Source organism: Tachyglossus aculeatus, chromosome X1 (genome assembly GCF_015852505.1).
Source record: "Tachyglossus aculeatus isolate mTacAcu1 chromosome X1, mTacAcu1.pri, whole genome shotgun sequence".
NCBI classification, from domain to species: domain Eukaryota; kingdom Metazoa; phylum Chordata; class Mammalia; order Monotremata; family Tachyglossidae; genus Tachyglossus; species Tachyglossus aculeatus.
Genome location: NC_052101.1, coordinates 29798656 through 29822458, shown reverse-complemented (window position 1 = coordinate 29822458; position 23803 = coordinate 29798656). Strand labels below are relative to the sequence as shown.

General features: G+C 38.7%; 1 protein-coding gene across 2 annotated transcripts in view; it reads right to left on the bottom strand.

Moving 5' to 3' along the window:
* GABRB2 (gamma-aminobutyric acid type A receptor subunit beta2) overlaps nt 1-23803 on the bottom strand; it is a 191305-nt gene that overhangs the window by 80129 nt on the left and 87373 nt on the right. For both annotated transcript variants that reach the window (XM_038739861.1, XM_038739862.1), the window contains exon 5: nt 3582-3664. In XM_038739861.1, the coding sequence (XP_038595789.1) occupies nt 3582-3664 (83 nt within the window). The remainder of the gene's footprint in view (nt 1-3581; nt 3665-23803) is intronic.

Below are 23803 nucleotides of genomic sequence, written 5' to 3'. Positions count from 1 at the left end.
TGTTGCTGACTTGTACTTCCCAAGCACTTAGTACAGTGCTCTGCACACAGTAAGCACTCAATAAATATGATTGATTGATCCAGTTGCCAGTTTACTCACTGTGCCTGATCTCATCCTCTCCCTAGCCTGGAACTCCCTCCCACTACATATATGCCAGACCACCATTCTCTCCACCTTCCAAGCATTGTTGAGGACACATCTCCTCCAAGAGGCCTTCCCCAATTAAGCCCTCTTTTCCCCAGCTCGCTCTCCTTTCCAGGTCATCTTTGTATTTGGATCTGTGACCTTTGTTTGGGCCTTTGATAGTCACTACACTCCCAACCCCACAGCACTTGTGCACAAATCTTGAATTTATATATTACAAATTATTTATTCATAGTAATGACAGTCTCCCCATCTAGACTGTTAGGCCGAACAGGGAATGTGTCTGTTAATTCTGTTTTACTGTAGTCTCCCATGCACTTAGTACAGCACTCTGCCCGTTGTAAGCGCTCAATCATCATCATCATCATCAATCATATTTATTGAGCACTTACTGTGTGCAGAGCACTGTACTAAGCACTTGGGAAGTAAATACCATTGATTGCTTGATTTCATTATTACTAAGAACCTGTGTGTGAATGGCCCTTTTATATATTCTCCACAATTCCACTTAATGTTTCAAAACAGTTTCAATAGCAGTTGTGTATGTGTGTTTTTAACACAGTGTGAAAGCACTGTAAAGGGAAAAAACTTTGGAAGAGAATCACTCTAAACATAGTTTTTATATCTGAATTTCATTTATAAAATACAGAAATGCTTCATTATAGGTGTCATTTGATGAAAATATTAGAGAATGACCCTTTATATAAAATGTTCCTTCCATGTTCCATGAAAACCTTCAGAGCACGTTAGCATGGAAATCGCAAACAAATTATTTCCAACAACATTTTAAACATATTAATTTGTGAATTTGGAATGTAAAAATCTTTTTTTTACAGTATTTGTTAAGGGCTTACTATATGTACTAGGCACTGTACTAAGCAATAGAGTAGAAACAAGCTAAGCAGTTTGGACAGAGTCCATGTCCCATGTGGGGCACACAGTCTTATCTCCATTTTACAGATGAGATAACACAAACAGAGATGTTAAGTGGCTTGCCCAATGTCATATGCAGTGGACAAGTGGCAGAACTGGGATTAGAACCCAGTTTCTTCTGATTGTCTGGTCTGTGCTCTATCCACTAGGAAATGCTGGTTTTTTGCGTTAAAATTTCCTCAGACGGTTAAAAAACATTTTGTATTGCAGATGCATATCCGCTGATGCTCTCAATACACACACTATCTCACACACGGACATACACATACCCAAAATATCAGGATTGTACCTGAACCATGATTATTTAATCACATTTTGATGTGATGTCAAATTTGGGAACTGAGTGTTTCTTTGTAACAGAAAGCAGAATTCTATAGTAAGCATCAAATTTTACATTGCTTTTTTAAATGGTATTTGTTAAGCACTTACGTTTAGCCAGGCACTGAACTAATCAGTTTGGACACAGTCCATGTCCCACATATGTCCCACGGTCTTAATCCCCATTTTACAGATGAGGTAAATGAAGCAAAGAGAAGTGAATTGACTTGCCAAGGTCACAAAACAGACAAGTGGTGAAGGCAGGATTAGAATCCGGGGTCTCTGACATCCAAACCATAGACTTCTCACTAGTCCATGCTGCTTCTTAAAATCCTCTTTTTCCATTGCTCATTCCAAATTAAACCTGACTTCCAAATATATTCATTCATTCATTCACTTAATGGTATTTATTGTTTATAACTAACCAGTAGCATATCTCTCTTTTCACTTCAGGGATTGATACAATCCACTATTAGAAGTGTTTTCCTTTGTTCCCTTGAGGCAAATTGACGATAAATAGACTGAATTAAAATTCTGAAGATCTTGTAAACTGATACTGTTTTCTTCGATGAATGAAGCAATTAGGTTTCACTCGTACTATACCTCATTGTACATATTTACTATTCTATTTATTTTGTTAATGATGTGCATTATTCATTCTGATGGTTTTGATGCCTGTCGATATGTTTTGTTTTGTTGTCTGCCTCCCCCTTCTAGATTGTGAGCCCGTTGTTGGGTAGGGACCGTCTCTATATGTTGCCGACTTGTACTTCCCAAGTGCTTAGTACAGTGCTCTGCATACAGTAAGCACTCAATAAATATGATTGAATGAATGAATGAATATATTAAAATCATCATTTCTATAAAAATCAAGCATACGTTCTTTGTGAGTTATGTTTCGGTATTCAGGTTAAAAAATCTAGCTTATAAACATGAAGTGATTTGTTACAGTTGCAGGTATTAGAAAACAGTTTATCTAGGTTTTTGCTTAACCACTCTTCCTATTAAAGAATTCTGGACAGGTTATTTTCAATAGGGCTTACATATCTCCTGTGAATCTGATTTGAGAATATTAAAAACATACTGATTTATAAACATTTTTTATGATTTTGTGGCACCAAATATTAATTTATGGTGCAACAAAATTAATATAATGTTTTATCCTTTAGTTTGTTTACCTAATTAGGTAATTGTGATTTATTTTACATTTCAGCTGAATGAACACTTTGAAGAATGGTCGAGAGTAATGCTCCTCCTAAATTCTGCCTTAAGTTTAAAAAGCACAGATATCTCTCACCACCAGCAAGCATTTATTTTTGGGGAATCTACATCCAAACCCTTTTTTTTCATATCTACATTCCTTTGCTTTGCATGTTACTCTCCAAATACTATTAAAACTCTAGTCATTTAAAGAAAAAAATGCTTCCTACAACCCTATATTCAGAGAAAACTACCAAAAAATCTATGTAGTGTAGGTGAACAGAACTGTGGAAGGTACAAGTACAAAATAACTGTCATTTAAATGGCCAGAAATTCCATTATCCATACTCATTGAAGACATTTCCTACATAGTAAAAAATCTATGTCATTAATACCATATTCTGCTAAGAAAAATGTATTTCAGCCTAAATGTATGTCTCAACCTTAAAGTGTTCACAATGGAAGCAATGACACAAATGAGATACATAAATACTCCAAAAAATGCACAAGTTCAACATATTTAGAATTTCAAGTTCTGCATTTATTCTATCCACATGTAGGACTTGACCCTTGAAACGAAGATGAGTTATTGAGTCAGCATGCATAATAGTCAGCCACCTTACAGTAGAAAAATCCTAGAACTACATAGGTAGAGAGCCAAGAAGTAATACCTATGTATACTATAAAAAATAGAAACAGTACAATTAGTTAAAGAATAAGTTAAAAAATCTTCTTGGTCCACAAGTAAACTCCAACAAGCCATCTGACTGAGTCTTTAAAGCTGAAAATTGTCTATCAAAACACAAAATAAATTGTTCTAATCCATGTTCCATAAATTAATAACCCATCTGGAGAACTCCATTTGTTCTGTATTTATAAATGTCATCAGACAGCAAGGCTATCAAGACCGTGACAGTCTATGCATTTGAAAAGAAAATAAGGAACAGTTTGGCCGTATAAAAAGTAGGATTTACAGAAAGACTTACAACTTTCAATCTCCAGGGTACAGTTTTGTTCATCAAGTGGGTATCTTCTCAGATCCATCATGCAAGCAGCAGTTGTCGTAATTCTAAGAAAGGAGTAGAAACATGAGTCTTTCTTAATATTCAAACATATATGGGCTTACTGGCCTTGAAAGGGAAAAAGTAAGGGATTTTCTTATATTGAATTACATAGCTAAACTCTAGACTGTAAGCTCACTGTGATCTTGTTTATTGTCCTATTGTACTCTCCCAAGTGCTTAGTACAGTACTCTGATGTCTGAGTCCACATCATCATTGCCTACTCTTGTCCACCACTGATTCACCCTGACAGTAGGAACACACAATCAATCAATCATATGTATTGAGAGCTTACTATGTGCAAAACCTGGAAAAGTACAATAGAACAGAGTTGGCAGAAATGTTCTGTCATTCATTCATTCATTCAGTTGTATTCATTGAGTGCTTACTGTGTGCAGGGCACCGGACTAAGACTTGGGAGAATACAAAATAACAATAAACAGACATATTCCCTGTCCACAATCAACTTACAGTCTAGAGAGAGGAAAAGACATTAATATAAATAAATGAATTACAGATATGTACATACGTGCTGTGGGGAAAGGATAACAAAGTCAGGGAGACGCAGAAGGGAGTGGGAGAAGAGGAAAGGAGGGCTTAGCTATAGAGGACCTCTTGAAGAAGATGTGCTTTGGAAGTGGGGGAGAGAAATTGCCTGTCAGATCAATCAATCAATCAATCGTATTTATTGAGCACTTACTGTGTGCAGAGCACTGTACTAAGCGCTTGGGAAGTACAAGTTGGCAACATACATATAGAGACAGTCCCTACCCAACAGTGAGCTCATAGTGGGCTCACAGATTTGAGGAAGAAGCATGTTCCAGGCCTGAGGCAGGTTGTGGGCAAGAGGTCACAGTGAGAGAGACGAGTCTGCGGTACAGTGAGGTTAACAGGAGTGATGTGTGTGGGCTGGGTTGTAGTTGGAGAGTACCAACGGGGCAAGGCTCTTTGGCCCTGGGTGTTTTGACCACTATGGAGCTTGGGGCATCCTTAGGAGGGCCTCCTCACACTCCAATGAGGACCAAGTTAGGCTGCTTCCTGGTTTGTGCGACCCTTTGTGGGGGGCACGGTGGCCAGGGTGATTCACCAAAAGTGTTACCTTTGGGAATCTGAAACCCAAAAAGGGTTTCAGCATAAGATGGAAACTCTGGTCACTCAAGGCATCTTTAAGCCTCTGTCAGGCTTGATAAGTGACAAGGGCACTTGGGGACCTGGAATCTTGTTTGCCTTTACAATGCACTGTAGAATTCTAACTGGCCCTCCACAGGTATATCCGTCCACTTTCATTCATTCAATCGTATTTATTGAGTGCTTACTGTGTGCAGAGCACTGTACTAAGCCCTTGGGAAGTACAAGTTGGCAACATATAGAGACGGTCCCTACCCAACAGTGGGCTCAAAGTTTAGAGCCCACTACTTGTGTTTGTGGACCCTAGCTGGGTTATGAAGCAAAACACGGGAAGATAAAACACTAATAGAGCTAGACATTAGTTCTCTTAAAAAAAGGTAGGAAGAGGCTGTTAAAACACAGACTAGAATAAAAAAGGTATTTTTTTCTTACAAAACCAACATTCTTTTTATGCTTCTGCAGTAAAATTGAATTGCATGGATAACCATTTTTAAAACTACAAAATATTTATTTAGTATTGACATATTTAAAGAGAAGACAGCAGCTGTAATTGTTAATACCTGTACAATACTTAGTATATATATAATATATATATATATATATATATATATATATATAGGCATGCATAAACACACACACACACACACACACACACACACACATACAGTGCCTCATTGACTTCATCTGTAAAATGGAGATTAGTACGGAAAGCCACACGTGGGCAGGGACTGTGTCCAACCTGATTATCTTATATCTACCCCAACACTTAGTACAGTGCCTGGCCTATAGTTAGCACTTAATAAATGCCATTGAAATGTCATTTTAATCTCATTAAAATAAGATAAGCATTTATTGAGCACCTACTTACTGTATGCTCTGCACAGAGAGTGGGAGAGTACAGTAGACATGTGATACCTGATGAATAGTTGCTTACAATCTGGCCAGGGAGACAGACAATAAAATAAATTACAACTAGATAGTTATGGAGTAAAAAGATACGTACAGAAGTGCTACTGGAAGTTGTGAATACTTAAATGCAAAGATGGTGCCATGTGCTGAAATGGAAGCTCTGGATTTCCCAAGCCCGACTTGTACTTACCAAGTGCTTAGTACAATGCTCTGCACACAGTAGGCGCTCAAGAAATACAATTGAATGAATATAAACTGGCAACACTGCAAATCATTCAGGGGATGCCATCCTGGAGGAAATATGCAGAGTTTTGAAGATGGGGAAACTAGTGATCTTCCAGATGTGAAGGAGGAGAAACTTCCCCTTAAGAGGTCTACTTAATTAGGCCTAATTAAGGCCTCCTTTCCCTACTCCCTTGGCCTGTGCCTGTGTTGCCTATTAACTTCATATTCACCCAACTCTCAGTCCTTATGTACATATGCATAATGTATTTATTTATATCAACATCTGCCACCTCTGGATTGTAGGCTCCTTGTGGGCAGGAAACATGTCTACCAGCTCTGCTATATCGAACTCTCCCAAGTTCTTAGTATAGTGCTCAGTAAATACCATTGATGATGATGATGATGCACACAGTAAGTGCTCAATAGATACCACGGTTTGATTGATTTCCCAGTAGGAGGGAGAGCATGAGCCCAGGTCAGCAGCAGGAAAAATGAGAATGAGACACAGTACATAAGCTTGAGAGAAATGAAGAATCAGATGGGGTATATTAGAGAAGAGAGTGATTAAGTAGGGTGGAGAGAGAGGAGAGGGGGCACTGATTAAGTGCCTTAAAGCCAATGCTTGGGAACGTTTCTGCTTGATGTGGAGAATTATGGGAAATTGTTGGAAACTTTTGATGAGTACAGTAGAGAAGCAGAAGCCTAATGATGTTTTACAAAAGAGTTCCAGGAAAAAGAGTCAAGTATAGATAGAGAGGAGAAGAGAATGGAGATGGGAAGATCAGTGAGGAGGAGGATGCAGTATTAAAATGTTTCAAGTAGTATTATGGCCTGTGGAGCTGTGGTCTGTGTACCATCCTTCCCATCTCACAAGACCGCAACCTTGGTGTCATCCTCGACTCCGCTCTTTCATTCACCCCACAGATCCAATCCATTGCCAAAACCTGCCGGTCTCACCTCCACAACATTGCCAAGATCCGCCCTTTCCTCTCCATCCAAACTGCTATGGTTCAATCTCTCATCCTATCCCGACTGGATTACTGCATCAGCCTCCTCTCTGATCTCCCATCCTCCTGTCTCTCCCCACTTCAGTCTATACTTCACTCTGCTGCCCGGATTATCTTTGTACAGAAAATGCTCTGGGAATGTCACTCCCCTCCTCAAAAATCTCCAGGGGTTGCCTATCAACCTTCTCATGAAGCAAAAACTCACCGCTATTGGCTTCAAAGCTCTCCACCACCTCGGTCCCTCCTACCTCACCTCCCTTCTCTCCTTCTACAACCCAGCCCGCACAGTTCACTCCTCTGCTGCTAAGCTCCTCACTGTGCCTCGTTCTTGCCTGTCCCACCATTGACCCCTGGCCCACGTCCTACCTCTGGCCTGAAATGCCCTCCCTCCACACATCCGCAAAGCTAGCTCCTTTCCTCCCTTCAAAGCCCTACTGAGAACTCACCTCCTCCAGGAGGCCTTCCCAGACTGAGAGCCCCCTTTTCCTCTCCTCCTCCTCCCCTTTCCATCGTCCACCCCTCCTTCTGCCCTTCCCCTCCACAAAGCATTTGTGTATATTTGTACATATTTATTACTCTATTTATTTTATTAATGATGTGCATATTGCTATAATTCTATTTATTCTGATGGTATTGACACCTGTCTACTTGTTTTGTTTTGTTGCTGTCTCCCGCTTCTAGATTGTGAGCCCGTTGTTGGGTAGGGACTGTCTCTATATGTTGCCGATTTGTACTTTCCAAGTGCTAAGTACAGTGCTCTGCACACAGTAAGTGCTCAATAAATGCGACTGAATGAATGGATGAATGAATGAATGGAGACCGGATAGAGTATGGAAATCAATCAATCAATCAATCAATCATATTTATTGAGCACTTACTGTGAGCAGAGCACTGTACTAAGTACTTGGGAAGTACAAGTTGGCAAGATATAGAGATGGTCCCTACCCAACAGTGCTCACAGTCTAGAAGATGTCATGGAAGAAGAACCAGGAGGATGCGGTCGCAGATTGAAGAGTGGAAGGCACCAAACGTTTGGGCTCAAGAAACAGGGAAGGTAAAATAGAGAGGCAGTTTTGTCCCGTTTATAGAGCATGAGCCTGGGTGTCAGAAGAACCGGGGCTCTAATCCTGGTTCCACTTGTCTGCTGTGTGACCTTGGCATACTAGTAACAACTTCTCTCTGCCTCAGCTGCACCATTTGTAAAATGGGGATTAAGGCTGTGAGTCCTATAGGGAAAATGGACTGTTTCCAACCTGATTAGCTTGGATCTACCCCAGTGCTTAGAACAGAGCCTAGCACACAATAAGAAGCAAACAAAAAAAGAGATAAAGATATGATGGGGAAAGTTAAGTGAAGAATTTGGGAGGGATTTTCAGTTTGGGACACGTTGAGGTTGAAATGATGACAGGACTCCTAGGAAAAAAAGTTTTGGAGGTAGAAGGAAATGTGAGATATTAGGGAAGGAAAAAGATCAAGGATAGTGAGGTAGATTTGGGATTCATCATCAAAGAAATGGTAGTTGAAGCCCTTGAAATGATTAAACTTTCCAAGGGAATGAATGTGCATTGAGAACAAAGTGACCTAGAACATAGCCTTTGAGGACACCCACAATATGAGGTATGCTAAGTAACAATGGGGTAATTGGTTAAGACTTTATTATATTTCAAGCAGTGCACTAAGTTTTGGGGCAGATAGAAGATAATCAGGTCAGACAGAGTCCCTGTGCCTCCTCAGGCTCATAGATTAAATGACATGGAAAACAGGAATAGTTAAATGCTCTACAGCATTTAAAATAATCAGACCCTGTCCTCTGGGAATTTACATTCCAAAGTTTAATGCACAAATATATTCTTAATGTTATTTGTACAGTTTAATAATTATATACTTTCAGGTAGCAAGCAACATTTAATTTGAGTATGCATGTATCCACATGCATATATATCTAGACATACTTTTCTGTACATGAACACAGTTATGTTAAATGGAGAATTGCCTCCAAAATATATATCCCCAAATAATAATAATAATAATGGTATTTGTTAAGTGCTTACTATGTGCCAAGCACAGTTCTAATCACTTGAATAAAAAAGTAAAACATATTAAGAAAAATTATATATGCATTGTGAATTTCCTAAGAATAGTTTTGTTGAAAATCAAAAAGCTAGATATAACAAACAATAAATTTCTATGATGTCATATTTCAAGTTTAATGCATTTTCATTTCCATTTAAAGTTAGAAAAAATGAAACAGTTTTCAGCACTACTGCTTACTGAGTAACTTTCATAAAAATTAGAAATGTTAGTTAGCCCAAAGCCCAAAGAATAGACTTCAACAGGGAAAAGTCAATACAACAAATATGCTTAATGGGCTTTTCAGGAGTTATGCCCCTTGTTGCATCAAACACACTGATAAAGGTGCTGTAATGGATTTAAATTACCAAAGACCTTATCCAGGATCCTTTACCATTTGAGCAGAATATTATTAAGCTATTCTGTAAGCAGGAACCAAAAAGATATTTTAAGGAAACTTTTAAAATGTATCCTGATAACACAAAAGTCAAAGAAATGAAATCTTTAATGGTAATGCCAGAGCACAACCCATTTATGAACTAGCTTCTAATTAGTATAAAACAACAAAAATGGAAGAGTGGGCTTTGTCACTCCAGCAGAATCTATGACACTTTTGAAAACTTTAATATTCCAGCTTAAATTTGGCATTTGTAAAAAACTAGAGGATACCTAAGCAAAATTTCAATCCAAGGCTATTCTTTTGCTATGAAGACATTTTTCAAATATCAGGAGGGTAGACATATAAAGGAATAAGTAAATAGTTTAAAAAGGTCTAAAGATGTTTCTCTCAGAACTTTTAGCAACTTACCCTTAGCCAAGTGTTCTGCATCCAAAATGACAACTCATAGTGACATTACCTATAAATGTGTGATGATACTAATGTATGATACCATTTTTGGATGGATCAAAGACTTCAGAGTAATGCCAATCACTCAGCATGAACCTATTTAGTACCGTAACCACTGGGTCACTGCTTGAAAATTCAAACTTGGAACTAAAATCTTTATTTCTCATGTGAAGAAATAATGGTGCTCAAGACACCATGGAGGAGTCTTTGGGAACATCTTACCTGTTTTATAATAATCATCATGGTATTTGTTAATGGTTACTATGTGCCAGCATTGTTCTAAGTGCTGGGATAGATACAAGGTAATCATCATCATCATCATCATCAATCGTATTTATTGAGCGCTTACTGTGTGCAGAGCACTGTACTAAGCGCTTGGGAAGTATAAGTTGGCAACATATAGAGACAGTCTCTAACCAATAGTGGGCTCACAGTCTAAAAGGGGGAGACAGAGAACAAAACCAAACATACTAACAAAATAAAATAAATAGAATAGATATGTACAAGTAAAATAAATAGAGTAATAAATATGTACAAACATATATACATATATACAGGTGCTGTGGGGAAGGGAAGGAGGTAAGATGGGGGGGATGGAGAGGGGGATGACGGGGAGAGGAAGGAAGGGGCTCAGTCTGGGAAGGCCTCCTGGAGGAGGTGAGCTCTCAGTAGGGCCTAATCAGGTTGGACACAGTCCCTGTTCCACAGAGGGGCTCACAGTCTTAATCCTCAATTTACAGATGTGGTAACTACGGCACAGAGAAGTTAAATGACTTTCCCAAGGTCACACAACAGGGAAGTGATAGAGCCAAACTCAAGTCCGTGCTCTTGCCACTAAGCCATGCTGCTTAGTTGGCTTCAAAGCTCTTCATCACCTTGCCCCCTCCTACCTCACTTCCCTCCTCTCCTTCTACAGCCCAGCCCGCACACTCCGCTCCTTGGCCGCTAACCTCCTCACTGTGCCTCGGTCTCACCTGTCCCGCCATCAATCCCTGGCCTTCGTCCTATCTCTAGCCTGTAATGCCCTCCCTTCTCACATCCACCAAACTAGCATACTTGCCCCCTTCAAAGCCCTACTGAAAGCTCACCTCCTCCAGAAGGCCTTCCCAGACTGAGCTCCCCTTTTCCTCTGCTCCTCCTCCCCTCCCCATTGACCCGACTCCCTCCCTTTGCTCTACCCCCAACCCCACAGCACTTGTTTATATATGTACATATTTACTATTCAATTTATTTTATTAATGATGTGTATACATCTATAATTCTATTTATTTATATTGATGCTATTACATCTGTTTACTTGTTTTGTTGTTTATCTTCCCCCTTCTAGGCTGTGAGCTCATTGTTGGGCAGGAATTGTTTCTATTTGTTGCTGAATTGTACTTTCCAAGCACTTAGTACAATGCTCTGCATACGGTAAGCGCTCAATAAATATGATCGAATGAAAGAAGGAATGAATGAATGAATGCTTCCTCCTCCCCCACCTCCCCCTCTCCATCCCCCCTGCCTTACCTCCTTCCCTTCCCCACACCTGTATATATGTATATATGTTTGTACGTATTTATTACTCTATTTATTTTACTTGTACATATCTATTCTATTTATTTTATTTTGTTAATATGTTTTGTTTTGTTGTCTGTCTCCCCCTTCTAGACTGTGAGCCCACTGTTGGGTAGGGACCGCCTCTATATGTTGCCAACTTGTACTTCCCAAGCACTTAGTACAGTGCTCTGCACACAGTAAGCGCTCAATAAATACGATTGATTGATTGATTCCTGAGTTTTAAGTTTTTCCTAATGTTGATCTAAACTGTGCTTGTAGAATATATCTGACTCATTGAGAAAAGTAAGTGTTCATTCTGTAGCTCTGCATTCTGGCCTATCATGCAAGACCCATAAGTTCAAATACTAAGTGTCTCATAGGGACATTTTGTTGAGGTTAATTGTCTTGTCTTATGCCGTCTAGTCATCTCTGACCCATAGCGACGCCATGAACACTTCTCTCCCAGAATGCCCCACCTCTATCTGATCGTTCTAGTAGTGTGTTCGTAGAATTTTCTTGCTCAAAATACAGAATTGGTTTACTATTGCCTCCTTCCACACAGTAAACTTGAGTTTCTGCCCTCGACTCTCTCCCGTGCCGCTGCTGCCCAGCATGGGTGAGTTTTGACTTGTAGCAGATTGCCTTCCACTCTCTAGCCAAACTAGGGAAAAAATGGATAGGCCTCAGCTTGACTCTCCGTCCCGTAGTCGAGACTGGTGGAGTACTGGAAACTCTCCAGTTGCGACCAAGAGGGTGAGGTTAATTACACTAATAAAATAACTGTTAACAAGCAAATATAGACCAAACTGTCAGTGTTCATGAGATTCCATTTAATCCTCTTTCCAGATGCACTGTAGTCTTTTTCACAGTAACCTACACTTTCTGGACTCTGAACCTTTGTTCACAATGTACTTCATAAAATAAGATATTTAACATTTTATAGGTTATAGACTAACTGTAAACCTAATTTGGGTAGTTTCATTTAAAAAAATCATGACCTTCCACCAAAAACTCTAAAATTTGGGAGATAAGGTCATGAGTAATCATGATTCCACTTTACTACTCCCAAGCACTTAGTACAGTGCTCTGCACACAGTAAGCGCTCAATAAATACGATTGATTGATTGATTGATTTAACACTGTAGACTAGTATTATTTATATTTGGTCACATGCGCTGATTCTTCGCCGGAAAAGTCATTATTTGGTGAGCAAAATTACCCAATTTCCCAGCAGTGCTGTGTAAAAATCAGATATAGAGAAAATGTGCCCATGTTATCACTTGACATACATTATAAGAGAAAATAAAAACTGTAGTTACATGTTTTGAAGACAGTAATATATAGCAAAATAAGCTTTTGATTATGATTGATATTTGAGTAATATTGAAATGGAGTGAGGCATAAGATAGTCTTATTTAATAATTTGAGGAATACTTTAGGGGAATGAGTAGTCCCTAATGGAGAGATAGCTCTGAATGCTTGATTTATGTTTAACACTGATGCTATTTCCACATAATATTTTATGTTAAACAAATTAAATTCTATTTTCACTAGTTAATTAAATATGCTTGAAATACCAATTATTTGTTCATTCATTTAGTACTTGTATTTATTATTCCAATTTTTTTCCAACTAAAATTGATTGAATGCTCTGCTTGGATAGAACACATCATAAACAGTGATCAAAACTCTTTAGGGAAGGGCTGTCTTGGTTAGATAAAACCAGCTCCTACATGAGGATTTTTGAATTGTTGATTACCACTCTCAGGTTATGATAAAGGGGCAGGAAGAATTCTCTTGTGATCATCAGCAAGAACTAATAACTCACAAGAACTGTTACTTCTATAAGATTTATTTCCCCACCTTTTCAGGCTCTATTGGTTTGAAAAACAGACTGAACTCTGGTTATCCACTAAAACTTAATTTGTCTAGTGTCTGTTTGCTCAGACTACAGCCAGTTTAACTAATTTATTTGGAATTTCCTGATCCTATAAAAATGTTCTCACCATAGAATCTCAAATTCAAATCTCAGCTTTAAGAACACTCTATTCCTTAGGTTGTCCATAACACCTAACACCGTGGAATAGATCATAAGGACCCTAAAACACTTGAAAATGATACCCCCATACATTCAAGGGAGGAAGCTCAGGTTAGTGGAAAGTATATGGAACAGACTTTGAGGCAACTTTGACTTTACTCTCAGTTCTGCTACTGGTCTGCTGTGTGATCTTGGGAAAGTCACTTAACCTCTCTGGACTTGTTTCCTCAACTGTAAAACATGGATGAAATATTAGTTTGGGAAAGTGACTGTTTCCAGTCTTATCATTTTGTATTTACCTCAGCACGTAATTCAGAGTAAATGCTTATTACCATAATATAGATTTTACAGTAAATACTCTCACTAGTTAGAACTACCATCAAAGCCATGATCTCATGAAATATTTATTCATCTCTTATTTATGGCTGCTGTTGTGTTGGGATCTGTTAAAAGTTAAACGGACAAGATGCTTAGTCTCTGGGAATTTACAATCTCAAACATTATAATAATAATTATAATTTTGGTATTTGTTTAGTATCTACTTTGTGCTAGGCACTATTAAGCGCTGGGATGGATACAAGCAAATGAGACTGGACACAGTCCCTTGTCCCATGTGAGGCTCACAGTCTTAATCCCCATTTTAAAGATGAGGCAACTGAGGCAGAGAAGTTAACTGCCTTGCCCAAGGTCAGACAGCAGATAATAATAATAATAATGATGGCATTTATTAAGCACTTACTATGTGCAAAGCACTGTTCTAAGCACTAGGGAGGTTACAAGGTGATCAGGTTGTCCCACGGGGGGCTCACACTCTTCATCCCCATTTTACAGATGAGGTAACTGAGGCGCAGAGAAGTGAAGTGACTTGCCCAAAGTCACACAGATGACAATTGGCAGAGCCGGGATTTGAACCCATGCTCTAACTCCAAAGCCCGGGCTCTTTCCACTGAGCCACGCTGCTTCTCTGATAAAATAAGTGGTGGAGCCAGGATTAGAACCCATGACCTTCTGACTCTGAGGACCATGCTCTGTCCACTATGCTACACTGCTTCTTATGCTTGCAAATACAACAGGTGAGGCCAAATCATGAAGGAAAATCAAAGTCTGTCCAGCTGATTCCCCATCATAATTCAAAATTAAATGTAAAAAACAACATAGCTTCAAACCAACATTAGCGGACAGAAAGTATCTGTGAAGTTAACACCCCAAATTAATGATATTGGGATTGAAGATATTTCTTTATAGAATAAACTCAATTTCCTCTAAATTCTGAATCAAAGGAAAAATGTTTTACTAGGCAACGTTCTTTATTCTGAATTATATTTGTGAAGTCATTACAAACTAAGTGAAGAAACTTGCTTACTTGCCCTCTTTCATTTATTTTCCCACAGTACGAAGTTGCTACTACTATAACTACAACCAGCACAGCAAAACAATTTTTTTATTAGGAAAAAATAATTACTTAAAACTGCCTTCTGTCACACACTGGCACCATTTCTGTAATTGGGCAAAGCCTAGCAAAGTCCAAGGCAGCTGCAATGTTGAATCTATAAGCCTCCAACTCCTATCTACTCCCACCTATTCCCATTTACTTACTGAGTACTTACAGTGTTCAGAACACCTTACTAAGTGCTTGATACAATATAACAATAAGCAGACACATTTCCTGGCCACAATGAGCTTCATGACATTACCCCAAAATATAAAATGCTTAGGACTTGAGCCTTTCTGAAATTTATTCTCTGATGCATGCTTATAATAAGTAGAAGACTAAGACATAGGATAGCATTTCTTCCAAACAACTTCCTCTTGGAAAAAGGAATATATTTTCCACTGTGTTTTTCTTTACATAATTGTAATGCGGGATAAGTTATTCTTCACTTAAATTTTACAACAAAACAGCTTTATGTTATCTATGATATTTTATCCACATTTATCCATTTTCTCAACAAATACAATGGTTCTTAATAGATCCCCGTGTGGAAGAAGGACTGTGTGTGATCTGATTATCCTCTAACTACCTCAGCGCTTATAGTACCATGTTTTTGTACATTGTTATCACTTAACACATACCACAATTGATTTACATGCCTCAGGCTGCTATTATCCTGGTCTTCACATTTGTCTCTTGCCTTTCATCCTGCTTAGGCTCCAAATTCCACAATGCTTTAAAATCTTCAGAGAGCTTGAGAATACATTAGAATCTGGACAATGCCTTAATCAGCCTGGATTCTAAAAAGAGCAGGTCTTCAAAAATCAGGGCATTTACCTGGAAATTGCTTTTCTGGAGGCGAGGACACAGAAAAGGGGGGTGAAGCAAACAGAAAGTACAAGACTTCTGAACTGATGATCTTAGGAAAAAACTTGGGAAAATATCAACTGCCACTTCAAAGCAATATACTGTGTGCATCAAACAATATTCTTTTATTGTCCCTAATGAAGAAGCAGGAATGTTGAAGGAGCAGTTCATTCCTTCTGTTCCTAAATCCAACTAATGCACAGATAAAAATAACTCTGAATTTATAGAGAAACTGATGAAACAGTTAAGAATAATGACAATAAAGACAGAATGGAAGATGAGAAAAAAGCATGTTGCTTGAGGGCAGAGTTAATTAAGGAAGCTTCCAGTGGTTACTAAGGCATGTCACACTGGATGCTTCTGCCCCGGGCTTAACCAGTACTCATTTAGGAAAAAAAAAAATCCCAACCACATCTTTCATAATGGCACAGATGTAAACAGATTCATTTCTACTCAAATGAAAAGGAATCTACACCTAGGTCTTTTAGCATAATTTACATTAATCAGATAAACTCCATTCCTTAGTGGCCCTCAAAACCTGCTTATTTTTATGCTATGATATTGTGTCCTCTGGCAAAACCTCTGGTGGTCCTGAGAGTCTGCCTTATTGGTACTGCTACCTGAGGGTTTTTTTTTTTCACTTTCATTCATTCACTAATTCATTCAATCATATTTATTGAGCACTTACTGTGGGCAGAGCACTGTACTAAGCCCTTGGGAAGTACAAGTTGGCAACATATAATAATAATAAATAATGATGGTATCTGTTAAGTGCTTACAATGTGCAAAGCACTGTTCTAAGCTCTGAGGAGGTTACAAGGTGATCAGGTTGTCCCGGGGGGGTGGGGGGGAATCACAGTTTTAATCCCCATTTTACAGATGAGGTAACTGAGGCACAGAGAAGTTAAGTGACTTGCCCAAAGTCACACAGCCGACAATTGGTAGAGCTGGGATTTGAACGCATGACCTCTGACTCCAAAGCCTGTGCTCTTTCCACTGAGCCATGCTGCTTCTCAGTGTGGCTGAGATGGTCCCTACCCAACAATGGGCTCACAGTCTAGAAGGGGGAGACAGACAACAAAACAAAACATGTGGACAGGTGTCAAGTCATCAGAATAAATAGAAATAAAGCTAGATGCACAACATTAACAAAACAAATAGAATAGTAAATATGTCAAGTCATCAGAATAAATAGAAATAAAGCTAGATGCACAACATTAACAAAACAAACAGAATAGTAAATATGTACAAGTAAAATCAATAGAGTACTAAATCTGTACAAACACATGTACAGGTGCTGTGGGGAGGGGAAGGAGGTAGGGCAGGGGGGATGGGGATAAGGAGAGGAAAAAGGGGGCTCAGTCTGGGAAGGCCTCTGGAGGAGGTGAGCTCTCAGTAGGGCTTTGAAGGGAGAAAGAGAGCTAGCTTGATGGATGTGTGGAGGGAGGGCATTCCAGGCCAGGGGGAGGACGTGGGCTGGAGGTCGATGGCGGGACAGGCGAGAACGAGGTACAGTGAAGAGGTTCGTGGCAGAGGAGTGGAGGGTGTAGGCTGGCCTGGAGAAGGAGAGAAGGGAGGTGAGGTAGAAGGGGGCGAGGTGATGCCTTGAAGCCGAGAGTGAGGAGTTTTTGCTTGATGTGTAGGTTGACAGGCAGCCACTGGAGATTTTTGAGGAAAGGAGTAACATGCCCAGAGTGTTTCTGCACAAAGATGATTTGGGCAGCAGCATGAAGTATAGACTGAAGTGGGGAGAGACAGGGGGATGGGAGATCAGAGAGAAGGCTGATGCAGTAATCCAGCCAGGATAGAATGAGAGAATGTACCAGCAAGGTAGCCGTTTAGATGGAGAGGTCAGGGCGGATCTTGGCGATGTTGCGGAGGTGAGACCGGCAGGTTTTGGTGACGGATTGGATGTGAGGGGTGAACGAGAGAGTGGAGTCGAGGATGACACCAAGGTTGTGGGCTTGTGCGACTTCTTATCTATTTCTGATCTGCTAATATGTGATGTGGTAATTCTTCATTAACTCTTAATTTTCCCTTCATTTCCTTTTAACTTGGGATAAACCAATCTTCTGGTGATCAAAGAAGCAGGAAACAATTTGAGCTGGGGGCAGGCAGGGGGCAGACAACACTGTACTTTCTCATCCTGGCACATCATAGATTAGGTTATCACTACCCATCCTTTGCTGCCCATATGCTATAGACAACCACATCACCTTCCCTATCACTTCTGCTGCCTTGGATCACCTGTTGAGAGATTTTTTTTTATTAAACAGGAGCCAAGTCCTGGCTCAACTTACTTCCCCAAAACATTCTCATTCATACTCAGAGAGCCTTCCGCTTCCACCCAACTACCAACTATGCCTATTTGATTAAACTTATTCAGGTTCCAGCCTCTACAATGACATTATTCTTGACAGGTAAAAAGTCCTTAGGGATATCACCTTAGGTAGGAGGTGGGGAAATATTTGAATTAATCTGACAAAGAGTAGGGGCAGGAAAGTACCCCAAGGACTCAGAGACTGCCAGATGGGATGTTTAGGTTGAGAAAACACTCAAGTTTCTGAAATTATGATCTAGCATGGAAGGAGGAAAAATTACGGGAAGGAATAGAATAACAAAGCCTTTACACAAACACATATTCACTAGATCTAACCATTTTTTGCCTATTTATTTTGTAGCAGTTAAGTGTTTTCTATGAGCTAAAGAAATAAGGTTATGAGATCTGGCACAATCCCAGCCTGTTCAGGACCCGAAGTCCATTTTATCACCACTTTACAGATAGGCAAACTGAAGGTCAGAGAGGTTAAGCAATTTGCCTAAAGCCACACACTAGGCAAGCTACAGAGATGGGACTCAAAGTTGGGTCTCCTGGCCTACTAGTCTCATGCCCTTTCTACTAGGCCACACAGCTTCAAAGGACGAAAAATCTAATTACTGTCAAATACAAACACTAGCAATCATATTGGAACTTGTGATTCTGAATTATATAAAAGTAGGCAAAAATCGAGGAAAAGAGCATTATCAGGTTTATGGAGCCCTAGTTCATTCAGAGAGGCAGCAGCAAAAGGAAACAGGGATGGAGATGGTGGAAAAGTCTGAAATCAGTCAATTCATGGAGTAGGTTTGCTAATATAGAGTTCCTGAGTGACCTGATGATTTATGTCTCCAAAAGCGCAAGCTGTCTGCAAATAGTGATCTCTGCAGATGTTGTTTTGACACCTGTGGTTTGTTTTGACCCATGTAGAGTTGGAACATTTCTATTTGAAAAATACTCTCCCCAAATACACTTACAATGACAAAGTATATTATCACTGTGTTGTGGCTTTCTGACTTGAGGGAAAACTATCTTACTCCTAATGGTTTATACTAAAAATGAACAATTAACACAAGAATTGAACAATAACAGCAAAATACTAGGACCAATGATCCATTTTGAGAGATTCAACTCTATATTGTCTCTAACTGTCTCATGTTCCTATTCCTAAAAAAGCAGAACTTGTTCTCTTATCTTCCCCAGATATCAAATTTCAAGAGTTAAGGATATGGAGAGCTACAAATTTTAACCTAAGAAGCATGATGAAAGTACGTGGTGTAAAGGCTACAAATGTCTGAATATTTTTCCATAAGAGTTGTTTCTCTGAACAACTATAATGTAAGATGTGTTGTTATTTATTCTGATTCAGGAGTAAATTGTTTTTATTAATTTGCATGGAATTCGGGAACTCTTATGGAATTAATCCTTAGCTAGTTTAAGTCAATTTTTAAAAGCATTTTGATAAATACTATAACGGCATACCTTTCAACAAAAGGAAGTTGATATTTTCATATCATTTATTATTAGCTTAGATGAGCACTCAACCAACTTCCTTTGCCTTTATCAAATTTGTTCCTAAAAACCCGAGATAATTTAATTTGATTTTATGTTTGTTTATTTTTTATCTCAAAATCACCCTCTGTAAAGTTTCTGTATGATTTTTTACTTCTGTAAAATTTTACTTCTTTAATGGAAAGATCAAATATTGGAGAAAAATTACATGCAGCTTTTTAAAGGAAAGCTTTTTCTTCCATTCTTCCAAGAGTACTGCAAGGGTTAATCTAAATCCAAAAGGACTGGCATATTTAGAATCTTATTCGTTTTCTTGAATATATAAGTTGAGTATATGTCAAAACAAAATCTTATTTTATTCATTTACTTTTGTTGTTGTTGAATACTGTGCTTGCCTTTATGATCTTCATCTTTTTCCCATTTCAAAGGGTATTGTGGCATTAAAAGGGTATTTTGGCATTATAAGAAGGAAATTCAGTGTAAATATCTGTTATATGTGGCAGAAACATTTTATGCACATATTTCCCATTTCTCTGTAGATCAGCATCAGGTTTCCATCCCTGAGACTCTTTGTGAGGCTGCAAAAGGTAAAACAGGAATTTCTGAAGGTATACAGGAGACCTTAGGCAGGACAAGTGGGAGTACATATATGCATGTTTTTGGAAAAATATTTTAAGCTTAAATCTTCTGCAGCAAGCCAAAGGTTAAGCATTAATGATGGTAATAGGGTTTGGGCTGGCCTCTCTATATAGTAAGAACTCAATAATTACTGTTGATTTATAGATTACACACTGAATGTTTATAATCCTAGAGCAGAGTTTTCTTCCACAAACAGTACTCTCTCAGTGGCCATTATCTGAGTCATATTGTGCTTGGTCTTAGCAGTTTGAATCATTATTCAAATATTTTTACATATAATTGCTTCCTTTCAACTTCAACCTGGAGCATCTCTAAATTTTGGGACATGTCTGCCTTTTCCAGAGCTTAGAACAGTGCTTGACACATAGTAAGCGCTTAACAATTACTATTATTATTATTATTATTATTATTATTTTATATGTATGGCATGATTAAGGAAAAACTCAAAATATCGATGTCATAAACTTCCTCTCTATTCAATCTAGGCTAGAAATTTGAAGGAAGACTAATTTATATCAGCAGAAAACTATAACGAAAGGGTGGCTCAGGGGAAAGAGCATGAGATTGGGAATCAGGAGTTCTGGTTTTGAATCACAGCTCCATCATTACTGACCTGTGGTATGATATCAAACAATTCATGTAACCTCCCTGAATCACAGTCTCTTTATCTGTATAATGAGGTTAAAATACATTATGAGCCCTGAATCGAACTGTCTCCTATCTACCCCAGCACTAAGCAACATACTTGTAACTACTTATTAAAAGAGAACTAGGTGTGATTTACAGACCTGAAATCTCATAGTCAGCAGAAGGAACATTCCTGATATCACTGTCAATTTTGAATTTGCATACCACTCAAAGAAATATTTTAAGGGCAATAGCATTTCTCTGCAATATGATTTCTATGAAAAAATTACTATATTTCCCAGAATTAAATTAAAATAAATCTCTGCCTTTTGTTATAACTGTTACAAATGTTTTCATACCCAGGAATGACATAAAAGGAGGGCCATCACAGTAAGTGCTTAATAAATACAACAATTATTACTCTGCTACCATTACTGGTTTATCACCATTAGTATATGCCTGGGGAAAGCAACACAGTGCAAGAAAACAAGAGATGCAGAATATCAAGACAGGTTTTAAGTTTATCTACTTTTCAGGAAACTTGGATGTACAAATGTTATGGCCAGTCTTGTTCTTGCTTTTTTTTTCCTGTATTCATTTAGTGCTTACCATGAATTAGGCATTGTACTAAACTCTGGGGTAGAAACAAGCTAATCTGTTGAACACAGTCCATGTCCTACATGGGGCTCACAGTCTTATTTCACATTTTACACATGAATTAATTGAGGCAGAGAAAAATTAAGTGCTCTGCACACAGTAAGTGCTCAATAAATACGATTGAATGAATGAAGTGGTGGAGCTGGGAACAGAATTGAGGTCCTCTGACTCCCAAGACCATGCCCTATCCACTAGGCCATGCTGCTCTTCTTAGTCTTCTCTGACTGGTTCATTCCTGGGACTGGAATCTTTCAGGTTTTCCATGAATTTTTTTCCTTTTCATCCATGACCACAATGCGTGCCTTTGCAATATGGTCTATGTTCCCAGGAATTATTATATAGGATGAAGGTGAGGAAAGATTTCCAATGGCAGGAAAAAACAATCATTCTTTCATGGTAGAAATAATTGTTAGGCAATAGTGAAGTAATTAAAAGTGATTATGGTAGATAATAATATTGATAATAATAATAATGACGATGATAGTAGTTTCATTTAAGTCCTTACTATCTGCCAAGCAATATGCTATCAGTTTAGACACAGTCCCTGTCCAAATGGTGCTAACAGATAGTATTTCTGGCATACGTAGCCAATTTGACTACAGTTCTGTACTGAAACTCCAAGTGCAAAGGGACTAAATGTACTTGGAGCTATTAGGAAAAATAGAAATGTACATCAATCAATCATATTTATTGAGCGCTTACTGTGTGCAGAGCACTGTACTAAGCGCTTGGGAAGTACAAGTTGGCAACATATAGAGACGGTCCCTACCCAACAGTGGGCTCACAGTCTACATGTGGGAAGAGCGCCGTATCTGTGAATTCCCCCCACCTCCCTCTGCCTGAGCAACCCACAGCAAGTACACAGAACTGCTACACAACAAGGTTGTGGAATGGGAACTGTCCCAATCAGATAGACAACCTGGGAATACAGGGAGGGCTAATCGGTACCAGGGGGCTTCGTATATAAGAGGCATTGCTGCTATTTTTAGTTGTAGTTGTTTAGACCGAGCCCTGAAGAGCCTGCCCTGCTGATTAGGACTCGGACCCTGTCCTTCACTTGCTTTGCTGCACTACACCTATGTAAGTACACCCAATAAAGAAGCAGAACTGATCACTCTGGCTCGATTTCTGGTCTTTGGCTCATCGTCGCCCAATCTAAAGAAACTGGAGCTGCCCTCTGATCGGTGACCCCAGCTGTCCTGGGGGGCATCTCCCCACAGTACATAACAATCAAAAAGAAAGTCCTGTGAAAACAGGATTACTAGATATATTTACATATTTATATATATTTATATATATTTCACAATTTCATGACATATACACTCAGGCAGAATGTAATATAATAAAGTCCATGATGATACAATCAATTAAATATTTCTGTGTAGTTTTTTCTGATACTGACTGCAAGTCAGTTTCTCCTCAAAGAAATAATGAATGATGAATAATGGGTAGAAAGGAACACCACATTGGTTGCAATGAAATTTCAATTGCTTATAATTAGAAATCCTAACTCAAAAATTGTATCGCTCCCTGAGAAAGGACTACAGAGCACCTGCTGTAGTCACCTACACTTCTCAATCAATGAATCAATCAATTGTATTTATTGAACACTTACTGTGTGCAGAGCACTGTACTAAGCCTTTGGGAAGTACAAGTTGGCAACATAAAGAGATGGTCCCAACAGTGGGCTCACTTCTTTCCATTTTAACACCAAAGGGATACATCTATATTAGATTGCAAAGGAAAGAATAATATAAAAGGAAACCATGAAATTGATGTTTGTGCACTGACAACTTATATTTGTATTTGTCACAATTCAGAAAATTTAATTTATGGGGGTCCCTGACCCTTCTTTTTTCCTTATAAGAACAAAGTCTCAGTACTAATGGAGTTTTCTTGCTAATTAAGAATAAATGTCACCACTACTGGATTTTTTTCACTTCACTGCAGTATATTAATCTTTGATAACGGGGTCTCTAATGATATCGATTCAGCTTAATTTACTTCACAATTCACCTACAGCTCTTTTGATTTAATAGTCATTTGGTATTCAAGAACAAATTTTGTTTTTTAATAAGTTGACTGTTAGAAACCAGAGGATGTAAACTGAATAAACCCTAACATCTCAGTATAGTCATCAATAAATAGTATTTATTTCCTGAGTAACTACTGTTTGCAAAGCACTGTAGTATGTGCTAGGGAGAGTACAATGGAATGAGTAGATGTGATCCTCTCTCTAGTAGAAGAGAAAGACACGCAAATAAATTACAAATAGCATGCAACTGACTTTAAGCAATAGCACACTCCCGGATCTGTCACTTGTCTGCTGTGTG